At 35.2% G+C, this 21,122-nt stretch overlaps 1 protein-coding gene across 4 annotated transcripts; it reads left to right on the top strand.

The window, feature by feature from the left end:
- The first annotated feature begins 11 nt into the window (after positions 1–11).
- TMEM59 (transmembrane protein 59) lies at positions 12–21,049 on the top strand. 4 transcript variants are annotated; one of them, XM_037021798.2, is made up of 9 exons: positions 12–284; positions 3,720–3,752; positions 4,725–4,830; positions 6,800–6,894; positions 9,639–9,791; positions 11,422–11,503; positions 12,369–12,453; positions 14,304–14,412; positions 20,767–21,049. In XM_037021798.2, the coding sequence occupies exons 1-9, from the start codon at positions 96–98 to the stop codon at positions 20,920–20,922; spliced, it is 1,008 nt and encodes a 335-aa protein (XP_036877693.2). In that variant the 5' UTR covers positions 12–95; the 3' UTR covers positions 20,923–21,049. The 4 variants fall into 4 exon arrangements, with proteins under 4 accessions (XP_036877693.2, XP_036877694.2, XP_036877695.2 ...); XM_037021799.2 differs by having other exon boundaries at positions 13–284; positions 12,372–12,453; XM_037021800.2 differs by lacking the exon at positions 3,720–3,752 and having other exon boundaries at positions 17–284.
- The last annotated feature ends 73 nt before the right edge of the window (positions 21,050–21,122 follow it).

The following is a 21,122-nucleotide window of genomic DNA, read 5'->3' as shown; positions in this document are numbered from 1 at the left end:
CCCGTGGGGCGGGGAAAGGGCTGGCCCCGGAAGGAGGAGAAAACTCTGAAAAGAAAACAGCAACAAGCCGAGCTGCTGTGACAGAGGGAAACAAAATGGCGGCGCCGAAGTGGAGCCTCTTGGTCGGGGCCCAACTGGGGCTCCCGCCGCTGCTGCTGCTGACCATGGCCCTGGCTGGGGGTTCGGGAACTGCTTCAGCGGAAGCGTTTGACTCGGTCTTGGGTGATACGGCTTCTTGTCACCGGGCCTGTCAATTGACGTATCCTTTGCACACCTACCCCAAGGTAGGGCCCGTCTGAACGGGCTACAACCCTCCCCTGAACCGCCCACGTCTCCGCTCTTGCGCACCTCTGTCCGCTCTGGGAACCGCCGTCTCTCACCTGTGTCCCTCCTGTTTGCATCCCTCATCTACCTGCACCCTGTTGCTGCTTGATTAGCGGAAGTTAGTGCTGCATCTACCCTGTAATTGGCTGGGGAACACAAAGATGACAAAGACAAGACCCCTTTCCTGTGGGAGCTTGCGGGACAGCGAGGTTGTTGAGCGCTCCGCGGAGGAGGAGGAGGATACGGATGATTGATGTGGGGTCCTCACCTCCCAGGAGCGTAAGGGATGGCGGCGGCGGGGGCGGGTAGTCAGGAGCAGATACGTAGGACCACAAAAGGTTAGTTCAAAACCCATGTTTACGGAGTTCCTTTCTGGGCCGGGATCGCAGTCTGTTTCGGTAGACAGACAAGTAGACAATCACACCGTAGTATAAAATGTGTTGTCAGCCCAAAAACTTGTGAGATGCACAGGAAGGGGCTTTTCTCCTGTGTTGATTTACTGTGTGCAAGGCGCTGCCACTAGGGACTGGGATGGCTTAGAGCAAAAGCAGTTCGTTTTCTGCAAAGAATTTAACCATTAAGTGCGGAATACAGAAGGAATTCATAGAGTGGGTTAAGAAATGAGACTGCCCTTTGGTGGGGAGGAAATCACAGCTTAGGGAGAGGAGTGACCCTATTTTCACTCCCAGTCCGCCCGCAGATGCTGCCTTTCCTTTAATTCCATTCCATTTCTCAAGTTGTTTTTTCAGCTTCCTTCAGAACTCTGTTTACTCAATATTCTAAATTGCGTGGTGACTCCCCACCCTTCCCCATATGTAATCTGGGTATCTCTTCCCCTCCCCAGCTGCCTTGCTTTATAATAGCTTTTGCTGATGTTGATGTTTTTCTCCTTGTTTTTCCTGCGTCTTCTCTGTGCTGTTTACCTAATCGTGTAGCTAGACCTCTTTGCTCTCTCGGTCTACCAAGTGACCACGAGGACAGGTCCAGTGAAGTTAATTTCGTATGTACCTCATCCGCAAGTGCTTTCACGTCTTGGAAATGAAAAGTTCTAAAATGCCTTCACTTTCTATATGTCTGTTTACTGTCCGATTTTACGTTGCATCAGGATTATCAGTTTTCAAGAAAAAATGTGGGAGAGTGGATTATCCTAGAATTTTAAGTCAGAGAGTAACAGCAATCAAGAGAGAGAAATGAGAAATTTTGGCTTCCAGACTTAAATCAAGCTGTACTACCTCTAAGTGCATAATTTTCTTCTCTTCTTTTAAACCTCTCATCATTAAGAAGATTGAATGAGGAAACTCAATAATTGATTTGGCATGGAATTGGGCAGACTTATTTTGTATCCTTCTAGTGTTAAATCATGGTTTTTTTCCCCCCTTTTTTGAGATTTTCCTAGCAAATTTGTAGTATGCACACCAGAATGCTGGGAGAATAATTAAATGACTTGAAAGGGTAAACATTTCCAGAACTTTTAGATACTTTTATAATACCCACTATACCCACTACTTGCTGAGAATTGATGTGATACTGGTAAGTCTTTTTTGCTTAATCATTAAAGCTATTCTCACCCGGACCTCCAAAAATCATCTGTAATCTTTCCTCCACTTTATTGCCAGTATAAGAGATTTGCACCTATTATTACCCTAATTCTCACAATCAGCCTCCAAAGTAAGTTTTATGATTGAGGAATTGAGGCTCTGAAAGGTTAAGTGACCTGCCCAAGGTCACATAGCCAAGAAGTAATGGACTGGTAGGAATTTAGTCCTAAAACTGGCTACCTGTGCTGCCTTTTATTAATAAACTTGTATTAAAAATTTAATTTGCTTATTTCACTGATTCTGTTGACCTTCCTCTGAATTATTTTGCAGTTCAGGAAAAAGTGTGTGTTATAAATAATTAGATGGATTTACAAGCTCACAAAGCCTCTTGGTCTAGCATTTGTAAATGGGAAATAGAAATCTCATTTTAACAACTTTTTCAAAATATGTTGCAAGAAAGTAGAATACCTGTTTGTAAGTCATAATTTAAAAATTATTGTATCTTGTCTTCTAACTTTGCTTGAAAGTGCAATTGCATGATTTGTCTGCTTCCAAATACAAGAGACATAAGTCATGTTAATAACAAAGGTAATTAGAGTTGGCCTGGTCGTTTTTTAACTGTGTGTGTGGGCTCTGGAAACATACAAACCTGGGTTCCATTCCCAGCTCCATTTTTACTATGTGTGTAGTTCAATTTGTCAGCTGTAGAAAAAAAAAAACGCATAGTGTGAGGATTAAAGATAATATATATCTGTTGTGTAGGCACAACAGATATTTCTTCTGCTATATATCATAAAGCCAGTTTGGTACATATAGTATCAGTAGTGCTGATAATGAAAGAATAGTTGGACTTAGCTCAGAATAAGAAGATGTATCTAAAATCTATAGATAGTATCATTGAAGTTCGTTTTAATAATTTAGCTGGTATTCAGTTTGGTGGAGAGCATCATTTCCTTGGGCTTTAAACCAGAGTAGATATGTTCTATATAAGCTTGCCAGTCATTTGAGATATATAGGGCATGAAATATTTACTTGAAACAATAGTATCTAGAACATGAACACTTACTTAGAATAAGGGTATGATTCTTAATAGCTACCAATTGAGTGCATCCTCTGTGCCAGATGCTGTATAATACATTAAGTGTTAGCACAATGCCTGGCACATTGTGGGTGCTCATTAAATATTATTATTGATATGTCTATTTATTAAATAGTATAGCATAATACTATATTGTAGATATAAAAATGTATGAACCTCATCATAATCAAGATTGACATGAGTATGTCCCCATTGTGCAACTAGGGAAATGGGTTCAGAGAGATTAAATCACTTGCTCAAGGTTATACAGAATAAGTAGTGAGGCTTCAAACCAGGACTGGTTTCTGAACCTAGACTCATTTCATCGTGCCATACTCTTCTCTGAAGCTGACACTGAAGGGCTTATTGGGTTCGTTTAACAAAGCATATCTGAAAATGAAATGACATGCAGTGTAGCTTATACTGATGAGCTCATGCTTCCTCTGTGTGGTACACGGAAATAGGTGGTGCTCAAAGACATAATTCTTTCACCATTTTACAAAACCTGCAGAAACTACTCAGGTATGAAATTTTTATCTAAATTGTTAAAATTCTTACAATTTCTCCTTAACAACAAATGCAAATAGAACCGAGGTCCAAAAATGTGCTACCTTCAAAGTTGTATAATGAAGCTTGTGTAGTATTAGACTGCAGCCACCACTTCTTAATGGATTGCTGCTACTGCATAAATTTTACTAATCCTTCTTCTGGGAAGAAATGCATACCTTTGTGTTTCATTGGTTCCTAACGGGTATTTGCACATGCTGTTTCCTTATTAGGTGCCTTCCAGTTTGTATACAGTGGATCACACAGTAAGTTGAGAGGGCTCTCTCACATTAACTAGTTTGTTTCAAATACTATATGTATTTCATCTAAGAAAAGCCTGTTGAAGACATTGTCATTAGTCTTATTAAGCAGTTAACATTTTCCAGCAATGAATAATCTATCCTATCATCAGCTCCCACACATAAAGAATGATGCCTATAACTGTTTTTTATTTTTAAAATATATTACTATGATTAACACTACTGCCATTTATTGACCACCTTCAGTGTCTCAGACACTGTACTAACAAAGCTATCTTCCAGCATTGTTGCGGGGTTTGGAGATCATGAAAAAACTGAGATTTTAGATAGGTGAAGTAACTTGTGCTTGGTCACCCAAAAGGTTTTAGTCCAAGTCTGGTAATTCTAATGGTTTGCTTGATATGTCACACTGTTGGTCTTACTTGTGTTTTCGTTTAAAGTAAGCCAAGTTAAAAAAGAATCCTTTCATGTAAGCGTTTTTATAGATGTGACCTCACTTTGTGGGGGCCTTTATGGTACTACTTCTATGTGAAGCTAGTCGTCATACTTCTCCTGAGAACCCTGATGATTTATATAAACATGTGGTAGAAGTATGCCATTGGTTCTAAGGTACTAGCTTACTCATTTCTACCTCTGTTAAAGGTCCAATTATGTCTGTTATTTTTATTTTCAATTTTCTCCTTGAAATTTGCTTGAAAGTGCAATTGCATAATTTGTCCATAACATATGACCATGGAATATGGGAAAAGGGTGATTTTTTTACTCACTAGTTCACTTTCTTGGGTTATCACTTTTAAAGTAAGAAACTAAAACCTCTTTATATGGTGAAAGTCTTGGATATCACTTCTATCATTTTTCTTGGACAGTTCATATATTTATATAATTAATCATACTAACTTTGCTTCCTTTTTTACCTTTTTTTTCCCTGAGAGAAAAATAGTATTTTTTGGTAATCATCTCTGTTCTTGATCTCCCTAGGAGGAGGAGTTATATGCATGTCAAAGAGGTTGCAGGCTGTTTTCAATTTGTCAGTTTGTGGATGATGGAACTGATTTAAATCGGACCAAATTGGAGTGTGAATCTGGTAAGGTGCTGTGTTGATATTGTCAGCAGTATGTAACATTGGTGTTTTCTTTGACTTGTGCCATGCTTTTTATGTATTATGTGTTTTCCTCAGAAACTAATAAGCATGCTGTTTAAACTAGTCATACATCATATTTTAATTATTATGAAGTTAGAGTTTTAGTAGCTGTTGCTAAAAATATCATGGTACTTAAATTTCATCTACAGGTTTCCCCTGCTATCCAAAAGAAGAGCATTCCCTATGAAACCTTTCATGAGCCAAATGGAACAATTGCTGTAATTTATAATGGAATATTTTTTGAGTGTTCCCAAACCCCCAAAAATAAGCTCTTTTAGGCTTTTCTGATATCTTAGTACACATCTTGCTAACAGATACACAAAAGAAATTTCAATAAAGCACAGATGCTCACAGGCACAGTTCAAAGCTATAGCAGCTTGATGCTAAGATGCTTAGTTCCTGGGGAAGGAGCTTTGGGGGGGCCACTGTCTTTGCTCAAGGTGCCCACTGCCTCTCTGCAAACAAATTCTTAATGCTTTCTTGCTTTTCACCTTTTTTCTTAAAAAAGTAAATCCTCTTTGGATCTCTCTCAGTTACCGGAAACAGGTAGTACTGCTGTAGATCTTTTATAAAAGCAAAGTAGTAAAATGTAAACTTTTGAAAAGCAGGGAATACCTGGATTTGTTGAGATGGTGTTTATTTTGTACCATGGATAGGACACCTTTGTTTAACCAAGCATTTTGTTTGGACAAATACAGTAGTAATTACCCTTCTCATAATTCATCACCACCTTTTCAATGGATAGTATAATTTTCCTCAGTCTTTCAGTCATAGGCTAGTTGATTTAGCTTCAAGTTTTTTACTGAATCAGGCCTTTGACTCAGTATTTAATAGTGTATTCTTTGTGGGTCATGCCAATAAAAGAAGTAACCAGAGTCTTTATCATCTCTTAAACCACTATTCTTATCTTTTGCTGAAAGAGACGTGTTTAATAAAAGAAAGATGTAATCAGGACAAAATTAACATTTAACTTTTTTAAAGAACTATAATGGAATTTTCTCCTTCCATTACTTTACACTGTTTATTCAGTATAGCAGGAGGTGCCTTTCTCCCTACCACCATGCAATGACTCAATCCAGCCTCTGTGACATCATAACCTATATGGCTCAATCTCCTAACTGGCCATCTTTGTATGTGCATAATGCTGTTCATTTGTTATATACCTTTGAGAAGTATATCACAAATGCAAGACTGGATTGGAAAGAAAAATAAAATTATTATAGTGGTGAAGTGTTGTATCACAAGAAAGAAATGGCTCTACTGAACTAAGTGCAGCAAGTATGTCTGGTAGACACTCATTTCAACTTTAGCATCCTGCTGTAGAACATTTTCAAAGCTTAATTTCTCAGAATGTAGGGTATTAGATTGATTGCTTTATTTTTGCTTGTCATACGAATACCCTCACTTCTCAACCAAGTTTGATCTAGTTCTTAATAGTAATATATATTTGTGTAAATCATTGAAATACATTCATCAGCCCTATGACATAGGTGGTGGTATTTTCATTTTAGATACACTGAAATCAGTAATCAGAGAGGTTAAACAGCTCAGCCCAGGTTACATATACAGCCTACAAATGATGGAGCCAAAACTTCAGGATGCTGGTTCTATGTTTTTTCCACTATGCAAATGCTAACTATGAGGATCCCCTCATATGGATGTCATCATATAGATAGACCCTGAGTGTATAAAAAATAGATTTATATCTGAAACATTTCACTTTTGGGAGGCAGATGATCTAGGATTTTATTAAAATTATCCATTTGCTGTTAGGAATTTAGAAATTCATATTGATGAAATACTTTTTTACGTAAAAGAAATTTCTTTATGAAATACCAAATCCCTCCTTTTCTATTCTCCCTCCCTTCTCTCTCTCTTTTTTTCTTGTAATTTGCCTGTTTTTCTTTTACAGCCTGTACAGAAGCATATTCCCAATCTGATGAGCAATATGCTTGCCATCTTGGTTGCCAGAGTCAGCTGCCATTTGCTGAACTGAGACAAGAACAGGTATGAAACAATACTGCCTTGCAAAATTACCTGCCTAGATTGTACTGACTTGTATTGAAATGTTTATCACTCACTTGATCCTATTTTAGTGTTACATATTAGAATTAGTTTTCAGCAAACTGTGTTTGCAAATAGGAAAGTTAATTGAATAATTTTTGTATAATGCTTCATTGTTAAAAGGTGTATTTGCATCCATAATCTCATTTTGTGTTTTTTTTTTCATGGTCCAGTGATGATGTAATCCCCATTTTGCTCATGAAAAAACTGAGGCTCAGAGAAATTAATATTTCAGAGTTCTTTTTTCATCCCAACTCCCATTATCTTAACAAAGATCATCATCACTTCTCATCTATATTACTAAATAAACTCCCAAACTATTTTCCTACTTTACCACCTCTAGTCCACATCTGTCTCCAAATACTTATTTTCTAAATGGAAATATCATTATGTCATTCTCCAATCCTACATACTTCAGCAGCTCCCTATTATACACAGGTTTAAGTCCATACCGCTTATCACAGCCTGGCTCCTGATTACCTCTTCTATGTCAATCTCATATAATTCCCAACCCCTCATATCTGTGCTTCAAACATACTGGGAAAAGTTTCTTCGTTTTATTAGTTTTTGAGTAGGAAATATAGTCACATAATATAAAACTCAAAAGATAAAGAGAGTATACAATTGACCGTTGAATAATATGGGGTTAGGGGCATGGTCCCCTGCGTAGTCAAAAATCCATAGTATAACTTTTGACTTCCCAGATCTTTATACTAATAGTCTATGGTTGACTGAAAACCTTACTGATAACATAAACAGTCAGTTAACACATATTTTATATATGTATTAACATACTGTATTCTTACAATGAAGCAAGCTGGAGAAAAGAATGTTAGGGAAATCATAAGGAAGAGAAAATACAATACTGTGCTGTATTGAAAATAATCCACATATAAGTGGACCAACACAATTCAAACCAATTTTCAAGGGTCAGCTATATAGCAAATAGTCTCCTGTTAAGACATTCAGTTTTCCTTTGTTAATGTAGCTGGGATTACCAATACAGAGGTATTTCATGGATACACAAAGATAAATGTATTCTTTTTTAAAAATGTAAGTGTACATAAGGAATATCTACTCATTACTCATTTTTTTTACTACATAATATTCCATTGTATGTATCATAATTTAAGCAGTCCCTTACTTGTGGACATGTAGGTTGTTCCTAATCATTTTTATTTATAAGTGATATTGCATATTTTGCATATTTACATCTATAGAATAAAGTCATAGGAGGAGAATTTCTGAGTTAAGAGATGTATGCATTTTTAATTTTGAGAAATAGAGCAGAATTACCCTCCGTGGAGTTAGTACCAATATTTTGAATTGAGATATAATTCACATATAATTCACTCTTCTAAAGTATTTGCTTTAGTAGTTGATCAGTATATTCACAAAGTTGTGCAACCATCATCACTATATAGTTCCAGAAGATTTTCACAATGCCAAAAAGAAATCCCATACCCTGGGACTTTCCTTTCCAGCTCCGTCCTGCCTCTGGTAATGTACCACTTTCATTACAATTTTAATTTGTGTTTCTCTTATTATAGTAATGTTACAGATATTTTCTAACTTTGAAAATGAAAAGATAATTTTGAAGAGCCATTTTTATTTCCTTTTATTTGTATGCATATTGAGCAGTTGTTGATTTTTATAATATGATGTGTTATTTCATGCCTTTGTTCCTTCTACTCCCCATCTGCCTAGTCAGTCTTTGGGCAGGTGTCATTTCCTTTGTGAAGCCTTCTTAGAAACCACCTCTCACCCCAGTTTGGGTTGGGTGCCTTTCCCTGTACATGTCTTACCACCTTATGTTTAACCTTTCTCCTTGAAGGATTACACAGATTAAACACAGGTATACATTGATGAATAAAACACACATGGTCCCTGATCTCCTAAAATGTATAATCTCAATGAATGCTTGTTCAGTGAAATAGCCAAGAAAAGATTTCACAGTGATTATGTGGGAAAATTCTATTATGATCAAATCTTCTAAAATTCGTCTAATTCTAAAAACTGCTTTCCCTTAATACCCAGTAATACGTCTCTTTTAAAATATAGCAAAACCAATACTATCCCTAAAATCCAGGCAATGTATCCCCCTTGTGCTGTAGAGGGGCCCACTGCTGCTAAATAAGAAGTTGGATTGGAGGGGAGATACCAATTAATGTTAAAATCTTATCAGTAGTTTATTCAGCCCATAAATAACTTCCCTCATCCTGCCCTGAAATCAGATGTCTCATATTTTATGCATATATTCTTTTGATTGATTTTCCCTTCCTCTTTTCCATTGATATTCAATAGAGCATGATTTATTTTACATGAAAGCATTAAAGATGAGAATGATATGATTTGTCCATTCCCCTCTACCACTTGAGGCCTTGCTCATCTTTATTTAATCGTATCAAGATTCTCCACATTTTTGGGCCCGATTCAAAAGCATGTTGTTAGAGAGGTGATGGGTAGCTTGTAAGTGTCTTTGGTGACAAGTTAAAGTAGCCTGAGATTTTTAGCTTTACCATGGTTAGATAACTAAGAGTTTACACTAATGCAAATGATAATGGTAGAGTCACTTAATGCTTATACCCTGTCCCAGTAACAATTTGGGGAGTCTTGATTATCTTGCTCTCTTGAATATACATATATAAAAATAACACATTTCTCATTATTAAATTTTTTTTTTTAAGCTTATGTCCCTGATGCCAAAAATGCATCTGCTCTTCCCTCTGACTCTGGTAAGGTCATTCTGGAGTGACATGGTGGATTCTGCACAGAGCTTCATAACTTCTTCATGGACTTTTTATCTTCAAGCTGATGATGGAAAAATAGTTATATTCCAGGTGATGACTGTGCTTCATAGATTCATTAAATACAAACAACAGTAAATGCATATGTCTTAATTGAAGTCTTGGCATAAAGCCATGTAGTCATTCACTTACAAACATTTATCATCAAATAATAATTACTTATTTGGCCTACATTACAACATTGGGTTATCAGGACACAGTGTCAGTGTACCCTTCCCTCTACTGTTGGAAGCCTATCTAAAGCCCATTGGTGCTTACCTAATAAGAACTCTGAGTATTCTAAATTTTCTAGTGGTCAAATTGATAAAATGAAACCTCTAGATAGGAGAAGTAAGAATAATTAATGTGCTTTGAGTGTAAATAGGGCATATACATCTCACATATGGATATTAGAGAAAAGCAGTATAATATAATTTTTAGCTCTTTATAGTGCTTTTCCTCATAACTCTTAAAAAAGAGCTTGCTCAAAAGCATATTGCCTCCTAGACAAGAAATTTTTCTCCTACTTCATTACTCACTGTGTGATGTGACAGTAATAGTTGCTATTCCTCAAAGGTTCTTATGTAGTAGACATACATGTGTTATCTCAAATCTTCAAACAATTTTATAATGTTGTATTATCCCTATTCTATTGATGAGGAAACTGCAAGTATAACTTATTTAAGGTCACCCTACCAGTACTAACAGAATTAGGCTTCAGACTTAGGTTACTTTAGTTCCAAGGCTCATATGCCATCCTGCCATGCAGTCTTCCTTTTTATTCAGTAAGTTCCTCAAAATTACCAGCCAACAAATCATATGCCATCCTACCATGTGGTCTTCCTTTTTATTCAGTAAATTCCTCAGATTTACCAGCCAACAAATTATGTTTTGGTATTTTTCTCTCAGGTAATAATTGAAGTAAACCTTCTAATTATTACTACTAATTGAGTGGCTTACTGCAAGGCTAGTATGTGATTTTTAGCACTGTTCTGAGCCTTGGGTCACCTGTACTTAATCTGATAAGTTAAACACAGAAGGAATTTTCTCTCTTTAAATTCTCAAATAAGCTCCATGTCCTGAAGGTGCTCAACTTAAAGCTTAAGTTAACTCTCAGAGCAGAGCCCTCATTCATTTCTGATTAGATATGAAATTACTTCTGTTTCTTTCTTTGTGTCAACTTGAGTGTAACTCAGATGGAGGAACCCCCACTCCAGAGGATCAGGGCTACCTAAAAGGTATAAAGTATGGAGTATTTAGCTGTAATATATGAATTATTCATACTTAGGGAAGAATGGAATGTTTCAAATGAGATAATATGTGTTTAGCTAAAATTTTGGCAGTCTGCTAAATTATTCCTGAGCAACTAGAATTAGAACTCATTTTTGCAGGGTGTGATATTTAATGGCTGTATGTCATAATTTGTCCCCCTTTTTTAAAAAATGTTGTCAGGAAGCTAAACTGACTAAATATTTGATGATGCCAGAAATCTGTTTCTTTGCAAGGCACTGGATCTGATGTTTAGGAAGTGCAATTAAAATATATTGTGGTTTTTCTGTTTTATACCATGCTTCTGTTACTTTTTCTCAATTTGAATGTTTATAGAGATGATGTGTTATAGAACTTGCTACTGAGAGAAGCTTAACAAGTACAAATGACTTAATTGCTTTCATTATCATTTTAGTCTAAGCCAGAAATCCAGTATGCACCACAATTGGAGCAGGAGCCTACAAATGTGAAAGAATCATCACTAAACAAAATGTCCTGTAAGTTCTATTTTAAGTAGCTTGGGATAAAAACATTAGCAGTCAAATCTGGTTGTGGTAGAATTGGTTGTGTGATTGTTTTTACACTAATGGAAGGTGAACAGATAATTTCTGAAGCAGTGGTTCTCAAACTTTAATATGTATTAGGATCTGGAGAGCTGGTTAAAACAGATTTCTGAGCCCCCACCTCCAGAGTTTCCAACTTAGGAGATCTGGGATAGGACCTGACAATTTGCATTTCTAACAAGTTCCCAGATGTTGTTGATGCTACTAGTATAGGGACCACGCTTTGAAAACCACTCTTCTAAAAACATTTAGTTTGCTCTGAAGAATGTTTTGAGTGTGAACTAATGAAATCCTCTGATATTTCCCAATAAACTAACCACATAGTGAAACTACCTGAAATTATGAGTTCCTGTTCTATTTTTATTGCCATGCTAGAAGTGAATTTTATGTTATAGGAACAAAGAACATCAAGCTAAAGCTGAGCTTACCTTTTAAAATGTACTACTCATACCTTATTTTAGATACTACTTTAATTAACTTTCTGATTATTTTGGTGGGTGGATAATGACTGCATGTAAGGCCATCTTTAACTTTAGATTAGAATAAACCATATCCTGTTATTCAAGCCCACAAGTAATTAAACAAAGCATCAATGTCAATAAGAATTTGGAAATAAAATAGGAAATCCATAATGTGGTAGAATATCCATTTGGTTTTTAGTGTGCTGGAGGAATTTGCATTCATTATAATATGTATCAGATTACACTTATAAAAACAACTCTTTCCGTACAGTGTGTTTGTCTTGAAGTAGTCATTGAAACTAGCTTTTGGATTCGAATATCAAACTTGTACCTTGTTACAGATCTGCAAATGAGAAGTTCACAAACACATGGGAACTATCTCACGGATGAAGAAAGCGATGGCTTTTTAAGATGCCTCTCTCTGTATGTATTCCCCTTCATTTAATGTGTACAGGAGATAAAATCTGGCTTAGATTCCTTTTTATTAAAGTTATGTTAGCTGCTCAAAAGTAAAAAACTTTTTTACTTTTTCCTACCAGACTTGGGCTTTCAGATATTTAATTTATTTAAAAAGTAATACACATACAACTGTAATAAAACCCAAGCAGGTAATTTTTTTCACAGTAGAAAAGCATCTTGTTCTTGCTAGGGTTCCTTGATTTACGTTAAGAAATTTCTTCTTCAGATATTTAAATTAAGCTTTAATTTAAAGTATGTCTGAATGGGTTGGGGGTCAGATTTTTGTTTTTATCTGCATGGCCACACTTGAGGCTAGGGGAGGGAAGTAAGCTATAGATTAAGAAGGGCTTTGTGTTCTATACTGAAAAATGTCAACGGTATGCCAAGGATTTTTAAGGATGGCAGGGGAAATTGGGCAGGTGTGGGTAGTGGGTACCTTACACCCTCCAAGGAAGGAACATCAAGCCTTCTGAGGGTGAGGAGAATTTTATTTAAAGTATACATGCTTCTGCTCCTCCAACGAGTTCTTATTTCCTGGAAGGAAATTCCTCCATACCTTAGTTAGGGCTGGAGTATGTAAAGGGAATATTTTTTCATTAAAAATATTTTTTGCTCTATTAACTTCCCAATTGGAAGACTTGAAACAAGGCATCATATAAGAGTCCCCTGCTTTTAGATACAGTGCATTTTCTAAAGTCCACGTCCTTTATTGGGAGACAGACAATGACTGTGCATGCCTTTTCCTCGGCATGTTCAAGTGCTGGCAGATTATCAAGTGAATGGGTTATGGTGGTAAGTATAGATCTTTTATTAGGCAGTAGTGGATGAGCATAGATGTGAAAATTGGGCCACCTGTGTTCATTACACAGTTCCTCAGAATTAGATTCTTAACTATTTTAAAATAGCTTGACTTTTTTCTGCTTTTTGAATCATGATCTATAGTTTGGCAAACAGTAGGTCCATTGTGGAAAAAGCTCCTGTTCCTGATTCTTGTGACTGGCCTTCTACTTTAAGATATTTTAATCATAAGAAAAATATAACTGTCTCTTTACTAAGATTTGCTATAATGGGTACAGAATACCTCATAATAGATACGCTCTTATAAATTGAAATATAAGCAAATAGTGGAAAATTAAATATTTGAAATGTGCTAGAGAATCCTTTCATAAAACAAATGATCATTTCATTTCACCTCTTCTGTACCCTAAGTTTTTGGGATATTGGGCTTTCTTAAAGCAAGTATTGTCATAATACCTTGAAAATAATATATAATATTTGTATAGCAGTGTGCAATTTATAGAACACTTTTATTTGCCTTATCTCATTTAGTAATTATAAAATAGCTTTGAAAGTATTCTGCTTTAACTTAATATATTCAGCAGAAAGCCTGTCTGATTTTTTAAATTATGAAAGAGTGATATAGCCATGTTACAGAGACTTGAGAAATGGAGGAAAGGACATCATACCAACCTAATGGAATAGCTATTATATTTCCTTCTGTAAGTTGTTTTTAAAATTTTAAGAATAGTTTTAAAGTTAGCATACAAAGTTTTAATTGTATTACTAAATTAAGTACAAAAGGTAGATTACCTTTAGTTATTAAGAATCTTTTTTTTTGTTATCATTAATCTACAATTACACAAAGAACATTATGTTTACTAGGCTCCCCCTTCACCAAGTCCCCCCCACAAACCCCATTACAGTCACTGTCCATCAGCATAGTAAGATGCTGTAGAATCACTATTTGTCTTCTCTGTGTTGTAAGAATCTTTTTTATATTACAAAATTTTAACATGACTGTTCATCTTTTTCAGTAACTCTGGGTGGATTTTAACCACAACTCTTGTCCTTTCGGTGATGGTATTACTCTGGATTTGTTGTGCAACTGTTGCTACAGCTGTGGAGCAGTATGTTCCCTCTGAGGTAAATTGAATTCTAACCTTTAGGCCATTTGAAGACTGAGCCATGTGATGTACCATTTTAAATGCCTTATTTCTTTAACTGGAAAAACAAGGCCTTCTACTAATAGAATAAGAGATTTGGTGGTTTTAATCACACATTGGGGGGTGGCACACATGAAAATTGCAGGTTTGCAGGGCAAGAATCACTGTTCCCTGTATTCCGTGATGCTAACTACCACAGTGACATACACATTGGCTTCTTTGAGTAAAGTGTCTCTTTTTCCCTGGTTCTCTGAGATTGAAAAAAACCTGTTGACATCAGTTTCTAAGGTGATATATAAGAAATGAGGCTTGTAGAACCACTAATTTTAAATTAGTAGCCAAAAATGTTAAGGAATAATTGCTGCTTTAGAAGCAGTAAGGCTAGAGTGTTTATAATTTTGAGTTAACATGTTCTAGTAGCTAATCCTGAGAGAGATGGAAAGCTATGGTCGTCCTTGGTAATTAAAATTTAACTGGCCTGAGAAGTGTAACTGTTATGGTAAGGAGTTTTGTTTTTTTGGAGAAAGGCTATAATTGGATGATTCAACTTAGCTTTCAAGGAAAGAAAGTTACTTATACAACTAAATACAGGATAATAATGTTTGTTGACATCAAATCCAACTGAAAGTAATCTTCAATTCTCTGGTACCACCAAAGTGCAAGAGAAAAAGAGAAAAGAAAGGGAAATTAAAATAGCATCTAATAAGTAGTTAGCATTTGCCTAGCATAGTACTTGAACAACAAACTTACTTAATAGACTATAAAGATTGTTTAATGTAAGATTTACAAATGAATAATGATTATATTATAGTTCATGTTTTTTATTAAGATGATGTGTGATACATAGTTCTTTAAAATTTGCAAAGTATTTCATATGTCTTACATGTCCAGCAATAGTCTACAGCAGTTTTTATTATCCATTTTATAGATAATAAGCTTACAGAGTCTAGGTAACCTTCCTAGGGTTGCACAGCTGTGAAAGTATTAAGGCTGGAATTACTGTATTGTAAAGTATTGAGGTTCATGTCTTTTAACTTGCAACTCCTGTATCTTTTCCTGTCTGCTGTCTTTCCAATGGCTTATAAGGTATTTAAGTGGCACAAATAATAAATGTACAAATTGTTAAGGAAAACAGTCTATATGCTGGGATTTTCAGATAAGGCTTTTTAGGTAATGGGAGTCTTGACCTGACCTTTGAAGTATGGGTAGTAAGATATGGATTAGCAGAGAGAGGAGGAAGAGGTTAGACAGCTTTCCCAGGTGCAGACAAGAATTAAGCTATCAGGGAAGAACTGTAAGGAAATGACTTGATTAAAAGAACTTAAATTGGGAAATTAAGCCAACTGGATAAAGTTAGAATTGGAAAGAACCCTGAATTATGGAAGTATTAGAAAATGGGTAAATTTCTGTAGAATTCATCTGTTTATGATATGAATGTACTGATAACATCCTCTTGCTACGTTACCTACTTATGTTCTTCTTCAGCTGTAATATCTGTATTTTAATTATTTTATTCCAAATAAAGCTGAAATTACCCATTTTAAAGATTGCTTTTGTCTATTCCTTTTGAGCTGCTGCATGTACCTCTAAATCCTTATGGCAACAAGCTACAAACCTATACTAAAAAATCTTGTTGACCACCCTATCCTCTGCCGGTTCGTTTCTTTCTTTTTTTGTTTCATCAGTGTAATTCCTTCTCATACCCCTTCTAAAAGAAAGATACACATAGAGATTGATTTGGTTATTGCCAGGAAAGAGTGACTGGCTGGTCTTAGGTGGAATATACCTTGATAAATCATCACAACCTTGATTCTGGTTCCCAGGCCTGTTGATTAATGTTGAGTACTTTCTCCCAGGCACTGTTCTAAATGTTTTATATGAATTGGCTCATTTAGTCCTTTCAGTAACTCTGTGAGATGGCTTTTTTAATTATGCCCATTTTCCAGATATGAAAACAGCAAGAGAGTGTATGATTGCCCCAGTGTTACATACCAGTGAGTGGTAGAACCAGAATTTGAACCCAGGTAGTCTTACTTCAGAGCCAGTACCCTTAAGTTTATTTAGTTAGCATAGAATCATAAATAAGGTTGTTGATTATGTGATTCCTATCAGGACCTGATCTCCTGTATGCCTTCTTTGACACTAGGAGAGAGACATCACCAGGACCACATGGTTCATGTTCTTGCCAGAATGCTCAAATTCTCTTATCCTAAGAGTTCTTTAGACATTTTATAGTTTTTCCTCTCTTACCTCCTTACTTGACTTAATGGCAATGACCTCCTCTTTTGGTGGTGTTTAGACATATCAATACCTCTCACTGTCGTTTTAGTTACACCTCATAGACCTAGAGATCCTTTCCTCTCCTTTCAGATGACTCTTAATCTTTCTTTTCCTTTTAGATGTTGTATCTGCTGTGATAAAATTTGTTTTGATTATGTAGCTTTAATTCTGTTAGAAATTCTTTCCCCTGATTTCCAACTTCCACACCTGTGATCATGAAATAAACAAGGCATTAATACCACAGTCCTGTTGACTCCAGATGTACATTCCTCCAGATTTCTGCCATGTGAATGTTACTCTCTTGCTCCTCTCTAGAACTCTTCTTCCTATCTTTAACAACCAAAATTATGGCTACACCCTCAAAGAGCCTTTACTTTTCTAAGGAAGTATGTTTCCATGGAAAACAGCCATTTGGATTCACTGCTTTAGGCTTTACTTTGTGTATGAACCTACACTTTAACTAGGAAATAATGGTTTTTAACTATATTTTTTATTAATAAAACATATATACTTAGTGTAAAAACTTGTAAAGTCGTGTAAAGAACTAGAAAAAAAGTCACTCATCCAGTCATGCAAACCTATTGTTGTATTGTCATTTTAGTGGATTTCTTTGCATATGAACAACTTCTAACATATTAATGTTTGTTGTTTTGAAATATTATAGTATTAATATTCCTTCCCTGATATTTTTTTCCTTTGTTTACTGTAAAAATAACCAAGAACTTCATAAAGGTTATTTCGATTTTCTTGGCCAAAAGCCGCCTATTTTAAAATTTTACTTTCATAAAGCCTTTTCATTGTTTATTATCAGAACATAAGTTATTTCTGACCCTTCTCCATAGTAACATGGGACTCCATTGTTAAATTCTACAAGTATAATTCATCTATGAGCAATGTTATTTATATTTCATTATATTATTTACATATATGATCCTGTGTGTTTGTAGGAAATCATGAATCTACTGAGAGAATGTGTCTTTTAAATTTGGACCTGGTATCTTAGAGTTCAAACATGAAATGTAAAAAGCTTCCTTTTCAGTCACTACAAGTAAAGCTTAAAATGGTGGTAATAAAGGTCAGGAAAGTGGTCTTAGAAACTTAGGAGCAGCTTAATTTCTCTTATTTAGGAAAGCTCTGAAATAATTTATATTTAGCCCGCTTTTCATGTAGTAGGTACTCATTATATATCATTTGATTGTAATGGCCAGAAAGAGTTGGCAAAGAATTTAATTTCTTTGGTTGGTCTTAAAGCAGTGTCATTTTGAGTGACTTAAAAGATTTTGATCCTCTTTCTCCACTTTTTTTTCCCTGTTCTTTCTCTTCATGGTATGATGCTTGATCTCTTGTTGAGCTGTTGAAGAGTTGTCACTCATAGTGGTCCTTGTCAGGCAGGTCAATTTGACATATAAAAATAGGGTTCAGCACTACTGAGTATTCATTCCTAGAGATTTACTATAGCACACATGGTGATATAGAGGCTACCTCAGTGTTATCTCATTTTCTGCATGCTTCCTTTTTACTTATTTGTCAAGACCATTATTATCGGATTTCTAACTAACATGGTCAGTTAAGGGTTTTAAAAGTCTGCTAATAATATTCACATTAGTGAATATTATTCATTTATGTGCCAGGCCCTGTTCAAGGCATTAGAAATACAATGAAGAATAAATGTTAAAGACTTCCAAGACTCTTAAGTGTAGGGCAAAACCTGTCTTAAACTACAGTAAACACTATTTTCTTTGTCTAAAAAAAAGACCAAAATACCTTGCTTTTTAGAAACATTAGGTCTTATAAAGGAGTCAGACAATCATAAAACAATGGCTTTTTGCTCCAAATTCTGTTAAGAAACTAAATTTTAGAATAAATTTAATTAACTTACCAGATTGCATAACTGGTAAGTGGCAGAGCCAGGACTAAAGCCCAAATATGTATTGCTAGTTGAATTTATTTTTAAATTTTAGAAGTAATACATGTGACATAAAATTTTGTTTCTTCTTCACTTCTCAGATATAACACAGACAGTAGTTTAAAATTTTTTTCCAAGTAGTTACCATTTTTGAATTTATGTTCAATTTTTTATTTTTACCAACTTTAGACATTATCTAATGCCTTCCTACTGAAGGATGAGGAATTTAGTTCCCTAAAACTGTCTCCCACCTCACCTCCATCTCTTCACTTTCTGGTTTTATAATGTGTATTATTCTTTTGTATACTGTTAGTGATTGCTTTTTAAATTTCTGCTGACTCCTCATGCCTCCTTTCCTTCCCATGCTTTACCTTTCAATATTCATTAGTCATGACCTTTGACAGTAAAATATAACTATTAATTTTTCTTTATGTGTACTTTTATGCTCTGCTGTAGATTGATTTGAAAAATTAAAATCCAGTAGACAGTATTTACAGTATAACAATTATGTAAATATTCAAAATAGAACCAAATACAGTGGTAATTAGAGTCCTGTAAAAACAAATGGGAAGCTAAATTCCTTAAAAGTTTTCCCAGGAAAGTCTTTCAAATCTCTGCTTACTGGAACTGTTTTTTGTTTTGTTCTAACTTTCTTCCCATTTTCTAAGTCATCTCAACTGCTACTGTTTATTGTACTCTATTGTTCTCTTGGATTCCTCTTTACTTTTGCTGGAATACCTCCTTAAGTAATTTTTTTTCTTCATACTTAGATAACTTCTCTATTTTACCTTAGTGTTTGATAATTTGAGAATGCAGAGTAGCCACAAAATCACTCTACATACTAGTTAGAGGTTATGCATATGCTCCCATCCATTTCTGTTCAGATTTTCTCCCTGTTCTTCTAGATAGATTTTTCTGTGTTGATGTTTGAAATCATTCAAACAGTTCCTGGTTGCTGTTTCAGGGTCTTTAAATGTTGTTATATAGAGCTATGAAAGTTTTTCTATAACAGTGCCCCAGAACAAATTATCACATACTAATTCTGGGTTTTAAGGAGGCCACATTTTATTAATAGATCCATGTCCAATCCATCAACTACTGAATTTGTCAGGAAGATATTCTCTTCCTGGAAGAGTGTAAGGTACTGGGCTGCCTCATTGCAGGGTAGTTGTTGCCTTGAAGTAGTAGGCAGCAGACCACATCTGAAACATGTTCTAGTATGTGGTCTCTTGTGACTGTCCTCTTTCACTTAGCATAATCTCAGGGTTCATCCATGCAGCAAGTTTGATAGATACTTAAACTCTTGAAAGTGCTCTTTATTCAGCATCTGTTAAAAGTACTGTTTCTAACATCAAGCACTTCTGTCTGATTCTTGCTTTATAATCTAGTCAGTTGCCTTGACAATAATGTCACTTCAGTTTTTAACTTACAGGTTCAGAGATTTGTCGCCATATGTATTAATAAAATCTATCCCGTTTCTTAGTAAAAACTTTTCACTTTGCTTTTCTGTCTTTAGGAGATAGACCTAATCTAAATAGACCCACTTTCAAAAGATACTAGACAGTATACCCCAGTGAGTTTCATGACATTTGCACTGATTCTGTTTTTGCTTTCATTCTTTTGTTTTAGTATTTTCTTGGATATGGTGGTAGTTATTTGAAGACCTTCTATATGTTTATGAAGACCTTTCTAAAAGTTTTAAAATGTTTCATGTGTATTCTTTGTTCTGCTCACAGCCTTTTAAAATATCTCTTATCATTTCCAAATGTGTTAAGTTAAAACTTTTATGGTCACTCATTCAGAGAGCCAAGATCTTAAAGGGATTAATCACTGCTGGCATCCAACATCAAGAGTAGGTGCTCTTGCTTTGGCCACACAACTCCATTTAAATGAATGATTTTTCTTGATACTCACTGTTATACTTCCAAGTCTTTTAAGTTGGGACATGTGGAAATATTTTCTTTGGCCACCTACTGGGAGCTGAATCCCATATCTATAACACTTTGAAGTAAAAGTGTTCTTCATTCTTGCAGGTGTTTATAGAATTCTTTTAAACCAAATACCCATAGATTAAATTGTTATTTGAAGACTTACTCAGAGAGGTCCTAATTATACCAATTGCTAATGTGCATTGATTTTCTTTTGCAGAAGCTGAGTATATATGGTGACTTGGAATTTGTGAATGAACAAAAGCTAAACAGATACCCAGCTTCTTCTCTTGTGATTGTTAGAGCTAAAGCTGAAGATCATGAAGAAGCAGGGCCTCTACCTACAAAAGTGAATCTTGCTCATTCAGAAATTTAAGCTTTGTTTTTTAAGGGTAATAGACATCTAAATTTCCATTCCTCATAGAGCTTTTGAAAATGGTTTCATTGGATATAGGGCTTAAAAATCACTATGAAATGCAAATAAAGTTACCAAAATCTGTGAAGACTGTATTTGCTATAAGCTTACCTATACATTTTTTCTAGTAATTTAAAAGATGGGTATTTGGGAATGTGTTT

The sequence above is a fragment of the Manis javanica genome, chromosome 4 (genome assembly GCF_040802235.1).
Source record: "Manis javanica isolate MJ-LG chromosome 4, MJ_LKY, whole genome shotgun sequence".
NCBI classification, from domain to species: domain Eukaryota; kingdom Metazoa; phylum Chordata; class Mammalia; order Pholidota; family Manidae; genus Manis; species Manis javanica.
This window is presented reverse-complemented; position numbering and strand designations above follow the sequence as displayed.

What these genes read in the sequence shown, in the direction of transcription:
- TMEM59 (XM_037021798.2), top strand. Translation starts at nt 96, where the DNA reads ATGGCGGCGCCGAAGTGGAGCCTCTTGGTCGGGGCCCAACTGGGGCTC. An exon ending in CAAATTGGAGTGTGAATCTG is followed by an intron (nt 4,831 to 6,799) that starts GTAAGGTGCTGT and finishes TTTCTTTTACAG; the next exon opens with CCTGTACAGAAGCATATTCC. An exon ending in ATCACTAAACAAAATGTCCT is followed by an intron (nt 11,504 to 12,368) that starts GTAAGTTCTATT and finishes TGTACCTTGTTA; the next exon opens with CAGATCTGCAAATGAGAAGT.